Here is a 14,554-nt window from a genome sequence, read left to right as displayed (position 1 = left end):
GCTGGCGCGCGCGGCCACCAGGGGGCAGCGTGCCTTGCTTGCGGCCGTTACTCCCCCGCAGCCGCCGCCTGACCGTTGCTATTTCCGCCCCCCCGCCCGCAGCCAGCCGCTGTGAGGCGGTGCCGCGAGGTTTTTCTCCTCGCAGCAGCGCTGATGGGCGAGACTGAGACTAGCTGGACAAAACCAGTCTTACGAGCAAAGCGTACTTCTCTTTTCAGGCGTTTCTTCACTCTTCTGAGGCTTCTCTTGTGTAACTTGACGCTGCAGTCCCAGCAGTTTTCTGTTTGCAGGCGACCTCATTTCAATGAGCTGAATGAAACAAGTACAGTTGGTGGCTTGAGCGCTGTTCTGAAATGCTGTGGGCCAGCAGCTATGTCTGAGCTCAGTTATGTGAAATTTACTGTTTTCTGAGGGGAAAAAAAGTAATTATCTTCATATGTGGAAGATGTTAAGCAAATTGTGTATGTTTCTTGGTTTGAATGTTTATGCTATCATTTATTATTTTAGAAAGTAAACAAGAAAGAGTTATAGATAAACATTAACGACATGCCTGAATTTTCATTTAATTTCTCAGTAGGAAGTAGAAATAAGGTCATGAATATGTCCTGAGAATGTGAGGGCTGCCAAAACACACTGTAGATGCTTTTCGGAGAAAAACAGTAGATATCAAATAACTGTTGAGTCATAAAACCCAGATGTTGGTTACAGCTTGCATTGGTGAGAAGTATATAATCACCACCACTATAGCTGCCCAATGTCCATTTCTGCTTTGAGAACTTCCCCGAAAGCCTGTTTCTAATTTTATGGAAACCCTTTGAAATTTGGCACAGTTTACAAAAGTATGTAGGAAAAAAAAAAGTCTGCCAGAGGTTTGGGCTCTGTGAAAACAGACACTGCTTTTTCCAACTCCTCTCCTAGATCCGCTGACCAGCTCTCAGAAAAAAAGTTTGTGTTCTTTAGGAAGACTGCAGAAAAATGAAGGTCTGTATGCTGCTGAATTCAGCTTTCAATAATATTTGCGTCTGTTGTTTTAAACTGTCGGTTGTTGTACAAGGCTGGGCTCTGTTGTGGAAGTATTTGCCTTAAAGAAAAAGGGAAGTCTTTTCAAATGTACTGTGGAGATATTTTTTGCTTTTTGCTTTTTTTTTTTTTTTTTTTTTTTTTTTTTTTTTTTTTCTTTTCTGGATGGATTTCAGCAGTTAAAAGGAATGAGAGGATTTAATTAGACAGCCATAACAGTTTACCTCAGAAAATATTAGAAATGTAATAATTTTTTGTTTCTGTCCTGCAGACCCGGCTAAAAGTACTATTTGGTGTGGTTGTATGTGTTTTACTTTCCTTATTACTCATGTGTATTGTACTGCTTCCATCCAAAGGTAAGGCGTTTTTATCTAATGTAGCAGAAAACACAATGTTTTTAGCTTCTATGGCTTGTAAAGTTCATAAAAGTTTGTCAGATCATCTCTAGGATTGTCATGCCTGTACTGTTATGCACTTCACAGAAATGTACTGACAGCTAAAATGTCCTGGAGGTATGATTGAAATGCCAGCAGATGTTGAAACAATGAACCCTTTGAAGTGAAAAGCACCTCAGTTAACTTTATTCATGACATATAACATTCTTAGACAAGACTGCAGAAGTAGTTCTCAGGTCTCATATTATATATATGTTAGGAGCTATGAGAATCTCACAATCTGTTAATAGTTTATTTCAGCTTGGTGAGCCTGTATTTTAATAATTATTGAAGATCTATAGACAATTGCAAGTTAAATATTTCTCTAATGAAAGGATGTAGTGAATTGTTTGTGAATATGTTTGTGAATATGTAACTGCTGATGCACAGAATGATCTGCTGAGTCCACTGGAAAAGCTTGAAGTATATGTGGTTTGATATTTAGAGTCTGAGTGGCACTGGCTTTAATAGGCATTTTTTTCTATGAGAAATCCAATAAGTATTTATATATCCCTTTCACTACAGTGGATGAATTGAATGCCTCTGAAATATTTAAAACAGTAATAATTATATATACATATATATATATATATATTCCAGCAATAATTTCTTTTTTCTATAATTACGCTTTGCCCATATGTTGGGAAATCAGATTTAGCTTTATCCTTACTTTTGTCTTATAGATAATATTCAACTTTAGTGGAAGGTCAAATCTCCCTTTCTTACTTGGTATTTCAATTTAACGTATTTAGCATGAATACCTCTGCTGGAGAGGAGTTGGAGATTTATAGAATAGAATCATATGTTGAGGTTGGAAAAGGCCCCTAAGATCATCTTGTCCAACTATCTACCTACCACCAATATTGCCCTCTAAACCACATCCCAGAGTACTACATCTACATGTTTCTTGAACACCTACAGGGTGATGACTCCACTACCTCACTGGACAGACTGTTCCAGTATCTGACCACTCTTTTGGAGAACTTTCTCTTAATATCCATGCCTAAACCTCCCCTGGTGCAACTTGAGACCATTCCCTCTTGTCATATCACAGTTACCTGGGAGAAGCAGCCAGCACCTGCCTCACAACAACCTCTTTTCGGGGAGTTGTAGATACAAATCAGTTCTCCCCTCTAGACTAAATAATCGCAGTTGCATTAGCTACCCCTCATAAGACTTGTGCTCCAGACCCATCATAGCTTCACTGTCCTTTCCACTCTGGACACACCCCAGGACCTCAGTGCACTTACTGTAATGGGAAAATGCAATACAATACTCGAGGTGTGGCATCACTAAAGCTGCATGCAGGGGGAGTATCACCTCCCTACTCCTTCTGGCTACATTATTTCTTATACAAGCCAGGATGCCATAGGCCTTCTTGGCCAGCTGGTCACACTGCTGGCTCATCTTCAGCTGAGCACTGACCAACCTCTCCAGATCCTTTTCCCCTGCACAGCTTTCCAGCCACTCTGCCCCAAGCCTGTAGCACTGTATGGAGTTATGATCCAAGTGCAGAACCTGGTACTTAGTCTTGTTGAACTTCATCCCACTGACCTCTTTCTAAATTAACCATAAGATTTTCAAGAGCACTCAGGGGATATTGGGCTGTATCTCTTAAAAGGTCATAGAAACCAAATTTGTAGTCTAAAATAAGTTAGAAGATTTTACCCTAAATATGTAACTAGAAAGTGATTGTTTTCATGAGTTGGAACATGATACAAGAAAGCAGAATTCCTTCTGTTATATAAAAAAATAAAATAAAATAAAATAAAATAAAATAAAACTTAGCTGTTTTCCTGGAATATCCTGAATGTTTCCAAGAGCCTTTCTTTGTGTCTTAGGATCCAATCGTACCTCAAAATGGAGTCCTTCACTAAGCTCTTCCCCATTTGGGCTTTGTTTACATCACACTTCTGATTACTAGAATCTCTACAGAAAGGTCTTATGCTAAACACTGCTGTTGGGATGTAAAAGAGAACCCTGCAACTGCCTTAAACTGGTAGCAAATAGGAAGGGAAACAAATGAAAGGGAAAAAAGTATATCTTGAATTTGTCTACATATGTGAACTAGTTTTTGTAGTGAAAATTTGCTTTTGTATTCAGTGAAAGAATTCAAACATAATTAGATACACAACTAGATTTTCCTCTTTCTCATCTAGTTGTCCCATTTGGAGTTCTAGAGAATATTAAAAAAAAAAAAAAAAAAAAAAAAAAAAGGTGAAAAATAAATTCTAATGTAACTATTTATTCTCTAACAAACCTGAGGGTTATAGGTTTAGTGGTGACTTTCACAGTCCATGATGGGGTGCCTGAGTAAGTATGGTCAAATCTGAGCTTATTGTTAGATAAATGTAGTATTGAGCCAGATTTACCAAGTTTACACATTAAGAAAGGACAGAATATTTTGATGAAATTTCAATTTAAAAAGCAGTGAGGAGAGTAATAAAGTGGAGCATGAGGATTGGATTAGCAGCCTGAAGAAGTTGCTAAATATCCTGGAAGGTACTGCAGGAGGAAATGAATGTATTTTTCCCTTCTAAAGTTACCACATACCAGCTGACTGGTCTCATTCTGAGCTACTTCAGCCATTACAGAGAATTAATGTCATCTGTAGTTTCTTTTAACAGTGACTTAATAACTAATCATATTGAACATCACATTTAGATCCAGGAGGATGAAATAGAATTTGTCTTCTTTACAGAATACACTTGAAGGAGGATTTCAGACAACTGTAGAATACAGAGTTATGTCAAACATGTCTGACTGTGGCTTCCTATTCTCTGTTGGAACTGCAAATACTGCAGTCGTCTGTTTAAATACCTAAATATTTCTGGATTCCTAATAGTCTGGAGGAGCTATAAATTTATTTTGTGGTTACAAACTTTGCAAGTGAAAGAGAGACAGGAAGTAACTATAGAGATGGAATTTTGTTTGTACATTCCACCTTGGCTACTGCTTAACCGAAAGGATGTGGTGATCTGGAAAGATTAATTATTAAATATTATATAGATACAAACAGACTAAATCTCTGCATAATAATTCAGCGAAGACAAATGTCATCTATAATACTGAGAAGATTGAAAGATATAATTTAACTCTGACTTGCTAAATTTCTAGTTATTTCACGTTAATGAAACTTTCAAAAATATGGTATCTGGTTTTGTTTTACACAGAGAAGTGCATCAAAATGTGAAAATCTCTCAAAGGTTATACTGGATTTTTTTATTTTTATTTTTTATATTTTGGTCTTGTAGAGGATAGTATGGGGGAAGTATTTAGCTGTAGTGATAATACAATTTCTGAGAGTCTAAGAAGAGCAGTATGGGCAATGTCAATATTGTAATTGCAGATGACTGCAAAGCTAGTGACATTTTTTTGACATTTCTCCAAGTTATGAATATGCTTTGTGACTTACCTTGATATGGTAACCCAACTCAAAGCTGTTCAGAAAGGTTCTTTTCCCATGTAGACTGGTGCAACTGGTCCTGTTCTTCAGCGGCATTAGCAAGGAATAAAATACCTCTTTATGCCTGAAAAGCAGGAACACAACCACAAGAAGCATTATTTTTTTCTTGTGTTATTTTTAATGAACATCCAGAACCCTGACTCATCAGTGTTCCTGTTCCCATTATACTCTTGACCGAGGCCTGAGACTAAGCCCTTGCGTCTTCTATGTTGCAGGGAATACAGTACTGTCTGCAAGCTGCTGTCTGAAAACAGTAACCACTTTCGTTTTGTCAAGTCATCTAATTACTGTGTGGCAATGGCTGCTAAATAAGATACGTGTAAATATTCATTGCAGATACATAAGTTAGAATACGTACAGGTAATTAATAAACACAGAAACCACAATACTTTCTGATTTTTATCTACACGTGATTTAATCTGGCAGAAGAACATAATGTATATGAATTCACATGTTATGGAACAAGCTAAGAGGGTTTTCAAGTCTGAAACAAGAGTTCTGTTGGGCTACCCACATCCAGCCATTAAAGGGAGTATTCCAGATAATGCAAGCTAAATTTAACAGTGCTTAATGTTGTTATATTTTTAATATAGCTAAAATTTCTCCTGTCTGTGCTTTGTTAAACTCTCCCATAGAACAAACTGGACACTATAGAAGGTATCTTCCTAGAACCAGTGATGATTAATAGGTGTTTACAGGCTTTTAATGCCAGTTTTATATGTGTACATAGGATATGCTGAAATGCATTTAATTATGACCATGGAATATTAAAAAACAAAGTTACACTGTGAAGCAAAGTAACCAGTTCAGTGCACAATATTATTCTGCATTTTCTGAATTTATTTATTTTTTTGTAATATGCAAGAGAAATACAGAGTGGCACCCTGTAGTTGAGTGAAAATGGACCACCAAGCATTAAAATAAGATGGTGAGGCAATAAAGGGAAGAAAGCAAAGTCGAAATTTGGTCATTTTCAAAACCTGCCGTTTCTGTGGTTGGCTTCATTGTTGTCTCTGGTTATCTTTTTTCATCTTTGTGATTTCACAGAGAAAAGAAGCACAACAAAAACTTGTGGAGCCTACTGACTATGATCCAAATTGCTGTTTATATAGTACTGCAAATGTGTGAAGTACTTTTCTTGTGGGGATCTATTCTGTGAACAGAGATTTCAAGTACTATTATTGAACTAGGCTTTAATTACAGAAAGAATCGGCAACAATTACAGCGAACAATTAAAGCTGCTGCTCCCAATTAAAGCAGTGAAATGTATCTTTAGTTGCTTAGAAACAAGCATTCAAAACTAAAGTTAAGCAAATGAAGTTGTGTTCGCATTCAGTTTTTGTTTTTTTTTTTTTCAATCCATGGGTAGGAATTCGGATAGGAGTGGACATATTTTGAAAATAATTAGCAGTCATAATAAATTATCACAGAATATTAAGTAAGCAAGGGTGAGATGGTGTGCAGAGTAAAGTTTAAATTAGAGCTGTAAAAATTAGAGCACTGATAAGATATTTGTGGTGTTGCTTTTCTAAAAATTCCTATTAAGCTGAGAGAAGGAATAAGGAGATTTTACCAGATGAAGCTATCAAACAGGATTGTAAATTTAAGCCTCCTTTACACACAGCTATGGAAATAGATTTTTATCATGGATTTCTTTAGCTGATAGACATTCATTTAGAGAATTTAAACTGGAAGCTGATAATAAGTAGTCATCACTTGGTATAAATATAAGTAGATATGTATCCTCTGAAATTTTCTGTGCACTTTTAAAGGTTTTGCTATCTTCTGTGCTTGTCATTAATGTATCAAGGATCAGTAACATACTATCATGGAACTAACAGGAGGAATTAACTTCTTATTGAACTTTTGGGGATATTTTCTGGACACATTGCTACCTCAGAGTTTGTACTGATAGGTTTTTACTCATGGATTGGCATTTGGTTTTATTTCTCATGACAGTTTTCTTCTGCGTTAGTGCAGACAAGGCTAGTGTTAGAAGTCAACCTGACATGTGTATTCTACAGTAAGTAATAGTCACATATCTGAAAAAAGAAGGGATTATCATTAGAAAGTACCAAAGGAGAGAATATGAAGAAACATTTCCCAGGAAGTAAGCGTGATGTTAGCTGAGGGAGGTTGTAATGAGGAAGTGATGGAGCATATGAAACCTGAGGGCACTGAGTCATTTTGATTATCTGGCTGTGTTGTGAGAGCTCTGAAGGAGCAAACAGGGGAAGTGGCAGAAATCTAGGAGGCTCCATGTGACATCTCCTCTACCTCTGATAACCATGACAAAATCTGCCTTAACTTCAAAGAAGATAAATTATCAAGCCTTGAAAGCTGACAAATTTGAAAAATGCCTTTCTTTTCTTGTGTCTTGGAGATTAAACATTTTGAATAATCTTTGCCTAGAGAACTTTATGCTATTTCTTTTTATAGTTGTTTTGTTTATTACATTTTTATAATACTTTTTTTTTTTTCTTTTCCATTTCTGTGCATTTAGCAAGCTAGCAATTCAGCATTTCCCTCTTCAGAGCTGATTGCCCTTACGTTTTTGTTTGGAACCCTTGCTCTAGTTTAAAGTGCTTTCATCTTTAAAATAAACAGACAAAGAAAAGCCACAAAACCAGCTGAATTTTTGTGCATTTTTAATGTAGCTGTCTGATTCTAGCTGGAAATCAAATGTCAGAGCACCTGTTTTCTCTAGGGAATCATTGTCAATGTGCCCTTAAAGCACTGATTAAAAAGTTGAAGCTTGGGCTCAGTTGTTCATTACTTTTCAACATTGTTTGTACTTTTGTAGCCTTGTCTGTTTATTTCATTCAGCTACTAAGAAATATATGTGGATGAGGATCCTTTTGGTGTTCTCATATCCATCTTCTAGCATGAACTGATGAGGCTTTTTTAAATTTGACAGTAAAGATTTGTATGGACCTGCTGTTTGAATTTCTGCTGAATACTTATGGATCTTTATTAAAATAGTTTTCTCTGCTCATAAGTTCAAACAAGTCCAAGAAACCTATGCTTTAAGAAAACTTTGATTTGCCATTTGTAAGTAAGAGGCTTTCCTTGTAGTCCCAAGGTATACAAGTAAATATATCTCAACAAATAAATTTCTGGGTGAAATTAATTAAACCAACTAGTTCCTAATTTCGTACCTCTAAAGGAGAATCCTTCAGATGGTGAAGAGCATTAACACAGAATTTTTCTCTCTTCTGTGCTGTTTGCATGATTCCAGGATTATGCTATCCTCACTCTTCTTTGGTACTTAAATATACACAGTTGTCTTAGTTTCAGCTGTGATGGAATTGTTTTCTTCAGAGCATCTGGTATGATGTTATGTTTTGGTTCAGGGAGAAAACCATCATTGACAACACACTGATGTTTATAGTTGCCTGCAAAGCAGTGTTGTGTAGAGCCAAGGCCATTCTCAGCAAGGGTCCCAAGGAGCTGGGAGGGAACAGAATGAGGACAGCTGACTTAAACATGCCAAGGGGATATCCCATACCATATGACATCATGTGAAAAGAGTTCTGAAGGAGATGGGAGTGCGTCTCACTCTTCTGCTGTTTGATGGGCTAGCTGGACATTGGCTATGGGCTGATGAGCAATTTCTTGTGCATCCAACTTTATATATATACATACATATATATTGTCAGGTCTATTTTCCTTTTATCTATCTTGGTAAATAGTTTCTCTAAACATATGAGTTCTACATTGCTGTTTGTTGTTTTTTTTCTTCATTTTCTCCCTCATCTCACTGACAGGGGGGAGTGAGCAAATGATTCTGTGGTGCTGAACCACCTACTGGGTTAAACCACAACAGTAAGTTGGTCAGAAGGTAATGCCTCCTATTTGTTTCTGTGGAAACTATAGCAGATAAAAAAGAGCACAATAACACTATGTGATAGAGCAAATTCTCAGCTAAAACACTAAAAATCTGCACCAGCAGAAATGAACCATGTCGGTTTTACCACTGATGAAATGTATCACCTACCACCTCACTGTGCTCACATCCACTGTGGGGTCTCCATAAATGTTCAATGAGTGTCAATAAATGTCAGTGGATGCCATTTTTTCTGCATGGAGGAATTCAGTTCCACCCCTCTGCTTCATTCACGCTTCCATGTCAGGCACTGCTGTGTCAGATTGCCCCTATAACCATCTGTTCCACTGCAACAACATGTAATTGAATGTTGGTGTGAAGGTTCATTCTCTTCTGCCATCCCACCAACATTCACCTCTGACAGCAACATAATAAAATAGGAGGTATTGCTTTCAGAGCAGCCTGTGTAGATAAGAGGAAACACTTAACTAAGTAACGATTTTTTAAAAAAGTTTCACCTAACAGCATTGCTTTAACAGAAGGTTTTTGTCTCATTCTAAGTTGTCACCACAGCTGATGGTCCTAGAGCTCTTACACTGGATGATTACTTGAATGGAAATTTTCAGTATAAAACATATTTTCCGTACTGGGTGTCAGGTAAGTAATTTTTTTTTCCTCTGAGGTACATAAGCATTTTTAGTATGTGTTTTCTGACACATACTAAGAAATATACTTTTCTTCCAGCTTTACTCCAAATAAATGCTAAAAATAAAGTTCAACAATTTGCTACTCAAAACTCAAGGTTAAATTTACACTTCTGTCATGGATTCTAGAAATTCCTAGTATTCAATGTTGCAACAGAAATATTTGAGTTAAGCATAAACTATCATTTTACAGAGCCATTTGTTGCTGTATTTCTTTTACTGTCATACTCAATACATCATGGTAAAGAAATTTGTCAATGTGTCAGTCTTGTTTTAAGGAATTTCCCTTTTTTATGCTTGTCACAGCATTTCTTCACTTGCTATTAATTATAATTGAGGTAGCCTGTACTGCAGGCCCTGTTTTTGTTTCCAGTATTACTTAGTGCTGCAGGAAGCCAATCTGTTCTTATCTCTTATATATGGAAATACAAACACTGCTAACATTTTGAGTTCCAAAGCAATGCATAGGAAGTAAGGATGAGTTTCTAATCAAGTTCCTTAACACAGGAGATAAAGACACAAAGTTAGTTGCTGCTGATGTATGTGTCAATGTGTGTCCAAAATACTACTCTTGTTATCACTGAACTGCAGCAGCACCAGAAGGTTTTAGGTAGGTTGGATTACATTCTAGTACTTGCAGTACTACCACTCATATCTGTGCATTGCCTCAAGCAGTTATTATTTTATCAGTAGAAGCAAAAAAAAAAAAAAAAAAAACAAATTCCCATTTACATGGAGTCTTATCAAGTTAGTTTAAACCCACAATTTTAGAACTGAACCGAAGCCCTCCAGGACGTTGCTAGCAGCAGTTTTAGTTTCACAGTTAGCAATTTGAAGTATGTAGACATGACTTATGTGATTTAAAAATTAGGTCACCATTTGTTAGAATTCTGTATGAATTCTGAAGTATGTAGGCAGCATACCACCTAAACCTGATATTCACATTCTCTCTTTATAACTTCCTCACTTAGGCTTATCTTTCGTCTTAACAGTCACAAAACTCACACAAAAGTCATGCCATAAATTCCATAGATAGTCATGCCTACAGCATTCCATATGCCTACTTTTCTTCTGAAGCAGGGAGCTGAAATTGAATAACTTTTTATAAGGGGCCTGAGATAACCACAAATGCTTTTACTCAAATCACGTAAGCATTTGCTAAATGTCCAAGAGTGATCTAGTTTCCTCCCTAATGAAAACCTTATACAATGTTTCAGACTGCTTTTAAATTGTTAGTCTCTCTCTCTCTTAAGCTGCATCCAGCATGCAATTCCTTTTCTCTATGTATAGCAATGAGAATTATGAAGTGGAACTAAAATTCTCATCTTCAGATCCTAACAAACTGTGGCTCATGTCTTGAGCACAGGTAGGTTTAAATTCAGTTCTCATTGGAGGCCACTCACCTTCATTATGTAGGATCATTGCAGTGTGAGTAAGAGCAGTTATTTACATACTGACAGTTACATGGTACTGCTATTACATCTAAAATCTATAAAAATGAGAATATTCTGGTAAAATTATAAGCAAGGATGTTGAACGTTTTCATAATAGCTTTTATATTGTGATGCTGGGATATGATGGATCTGTCCCTAGTATTCTTGATCATGTACTATTGAGAATAAAATATGGCATTTTATAATGAAGCTAACTAGCTGATTCTGCATGCAATATATGATCTTGAGAACATAATTAAGAAACCTTCTTCAACTGTTAAAACTTGGCATCATTAGTAGAAAACTTCTCCTCTGTGCGTTTGTAGATACTTAAAGAGACTTGCTCAAAATCTACTTACTGACAAGGGTAGTGAATAATTTGGTAAACAAGTCTGTTCTATTTTATCCTTTTTGTGAAGTAACAGCCCATTTATCTTGTTTTTTAAGATAGTGAATATCTTCACCAGAATCCAGAAGATGATATTATTCTTTTCAATGTTGACATGAACTACGTAACTACCATTATGACCAACAGCACAATGGTATGTATCTTTTCAACTAATAAAAAGGCAGTAAAATGCAGTTGTGCTCCAAGTATCTCTTTAAAAGTAATCAGATTAAAACTTGACAAATCAATTCATAGTGTTTGCTAGAATCTAATATACATCTTAACCTTTCAGAAACAAGTTAATGCTTCAAATTATGTGATGTCATCAGACAAATACTTCATAGCTTTGGAGAGCAACTATTCAAAGGTAATTATTTTATATGTTGCTTAATGAAATGTTTGATTTCATTCAGTATGTGTGGTTACTATGCATGAATTTTTTTCAGTTTTTTCTTGAGTAAAGTGAAAGGCTGTGAAAGCCATCTGATATTTTTACTTAAATCATCTTTTTTTCCAATTTAATTTTTTTTTCTTGCTTAATTTTTGCAGCTGTGGAGATATTCTTATACTGCATCATACCACATTTATGATCTTATATATGGGTAAGGCGTGGTATTTTTTACGAAGAGCTATGGTGATGCTCTGTAAAAATATACTTGCAAGCATTTCATTGAAAAATTCTATAGCAATGTGACTATCTGCTGCTTGGCTTTTACTTGAAACTGTCACTTGTTTACTTGATTATTGTTATCTATTATTTCTGAAAAATCAAAAGATTTCTTGCCTCTGAGAAAATTCTACAGTCCATTCATCTACTCATCCAAATATGTGGATTGCTTTATACTTCACACCCTAAAACTTCGACTGCTCAAGATTCTCACCTTCTTTTTTTTTCATTGCATAGTTTTATCCCACCCTTTTTGGCTGCTTTAGTCCACTTCAGTATCACACCAGCTGTCTCCTTCCCTTTCTTTTTTCTTAATTCATCAATTTTATTAATTCAATCTTCAGCTTTCCTAAAAATCTCACATGTCCTTCAGTGACCTTGTAAAGTCTTGGGTTCCCCAGAAACTTTCAGCTCCTGCCATGGCATTTGGTCTCTTTCCCAAGATCTTCCCCAGACCATTCTTCTTTTGCTTTCTACTAAAGGCCATCTGCTTTCCCACTCATGTTTTTATGCCAGAAGTCACAGAATGACTAAAAGCTTCTTAGTTCTGAGCAGGGACTGCACTAAGCTACATTCTTGGAAAACTCTTGGCTCAAGGTGACAGAATTACTACTAGCTTAAGTGAGTAGAGAGTTACTGCATGTGGCTCTGTGGATCCTTAATAGATGCTCAAACTCTGCTGTTCAACTTGCTTCTGCATGTTATAACCTGGGAAATACAATGTGATCACTGAGTTCTTGTCTCCTTGATTGTTGAGGCCTGCTGAAACTACAATGCAAATAGTAGATTGAGGAAATGCTTGCAGATGCTCGTGCAGTTTTTAGAAAGGGATAAGACTGCCTTCTTAGAACGCTAAGTATATTTTCAAAGGCTTGAGCTGCACCAGCACTCAGTTACACTTGCACACAATTACAATGTTGCATGCCTCACTGCCTGCATTAATTTTGCTTTGTTTATGAAACAAAAATATAGCCCTTCAAGAGTTTTATATGAATGTACAGTGTAATGATTCATTTGTACTGTTAACATAAAGCCATTTCAACCTCTTTCCCTTTTTTTAGTGGTTTTGTAACAGAAAATCAGCTTCCACATAAAATTCAGTATATATCCTGGTCACCCGTTGGACATAAATTGGTCAGTAAAGATAAGAAGGCTAGAAGACTTTTATTTGCCTTTTGGTTATTGTTTCATTAGGCCATATTTTGACAAGCCTATTTATATCAAACTTACTTATGAACAAGAATGATTTAAAATAATCAAACAGTTTTTCATTTGTCAAATTTTAACTTCACTCTTTTCAATGTAAGAATCTGCATTCTTAATGGCAGTATGTATTTTACTTAGCTAGTCAGTCTTGTATCAAGCATTGACAAAGTAACTGTGTAAAGGATTAAATACAGTTTTCAGGGCCTGAAAAATAATTAGTTTGTCTTTGACACCATGTAACATATGAATTTAATATGGATATTTAAAGATCTCATATTTAAAATGTGGTCTCAAATTTTATTAAAAAATCTCTGTTGTTGTTGTTGTTGTTGTTATTATTATTACTTAATAGTTCAAATTATTTTATTTCTTACTAATTCTTATGGACCTGTTGACTATAGTAGAAAGTTTACAAATGTTCATTCTTGGAATATTGATGCAAGAAATATACTTTAAGCATCATACTAATTTCAGAAAACTCACAAGAAATAACAATTCAAATGGAAAAAAAAAATATATATATATATTTTTATATAGGAGAGTCCTATATTTCATTAGAGAGTTATAGTTGAATATAGAATTTGTCCTATAACATAAAATTTATTTACAGAAGTACTTGTTCTTGCAGTATTTGCAAAGGTTTTAATACAGTTATTAAAAAAAAAAAATTGACTGCAAAAAATCTGACAACCCCTCCTTTTGATGCATGTACTCATAAAAAAATTCTTATCTTTAGGCATATGTTTACCAAAATAATATCTATTTGAAACAAAGTCCAAGAGAGGCACCAATTCAGCTAACTAGTGACGGAAAAGAAAATGAAATATTTAATGGGATACCTGATTGGGTCTATGAAGGTAAGTAAATCTAGAAGGGCAACAACATGTGAAATCTACATTACTAAATTCTCACAATCCTTTCTAAATCATTGATTTAGATGATGGTTTTAGAGCCCTAAGAATTACTTTATTTATTCCATATAAGAATTTCTTGGAACCAGTAAGTACTTCTTATTCTGGGGAGAGAGAATGAGAAAGGAGTCACATTTATTGAAACTGTTTTAAGTGATGTATACTAATCACTACGTACTTTTTAATGTCTTTTAGTAAGGGGCCAGGGGGCATTCAAATGTGAAGGTGGCAAATTCAAACTAGAATATTTTTTCTTTCACATAATATAGCTAGTCCCTTTCTATATCATGTGTTGTTGTTAACCGTGCCATCTTTGTACATCTGAGCACTGCTCATGCGCTTCCAAGGCAAATCCAAGGCAAATTGGATAAAATAGTGAAGAATGTTACTGAAAGTATGGAATCATAGGATCATAGAATCACCAAGGTTGGAAAATACTTCTAAGATCATCCAGTCCAACTGTTAACCTGTCACAAATATTTCCCACTAAACCATGTCT

General features: G+C 35.6%; 1 protein-coding gene across 3 annotated transcripts in view; it reads left to right on the top strand.

The window, feature by feature from the left end:
• The first annotated feature begins 291 nt into the window (after window positions 1-291).
• Window positions 292-14,554, top strand: part of LOC125697193 (fibroblast activation protein alpha) — a 40,261-nt gene continuing 25,998 nt past the window's right edge. For 2 of the 3 annotated variants that reach the window (XM_048954029.1, XM_048954028.1), the window contains exons 1-8: window positions 292-981; window positions 1,292-1,376; window positions 9,308-9,403; window positions 11,331-11,425; window positions 11,564-11,638; window positions 11,821-11,873; window positions 13,000-13,072; window positions 13,881-14,001. In XM_048954029.1, coding sequence (XP_048809986.1) covers window positions 976-981; window positions 1,292-1,376; window positions 9,308-9,403; window positions 11,331-11,425; window positions 11,564-11,638; window positions 11,821-11,873; window positions 13,000-13,072; window positions 13,881-14,001 — 604 coding nt within the window. In that variant the 5' untranslated portion in view covers window positions 292-975. The remainder of the gene's footprint in view (window positions 982-1,291; window positions 1,377-9,307; window positions 9,404-11,330; window positions 11,426-11,563; window positions 11,639-11,820; window positions 11,874-12,999; window positions 13,073-13,880; window positions 14,002-14,554) is intronic. The other variant, XM_048954030.1, reaches the window with a different exon arrangement.

This window comes from Lagopus muta, chromosome 8 (assembly GCF_023343835.1).
Source record: "Lagopus muta isolate bLagMut1 chromosome 8, bLagMut1 primary, whole genome shotgun sequence".
Taxonomy (NCBI): Eukaryota; Metazoa; Chordata; class Aves; order Galliformes; family Phasianidae; genus Lagopus; species Lagopus muta.
The sequence above is the reverse complement of the archived record's forward strand: the minus strand, read 5'-3'. Positions and strand labels throughout refer to the sequence as shown.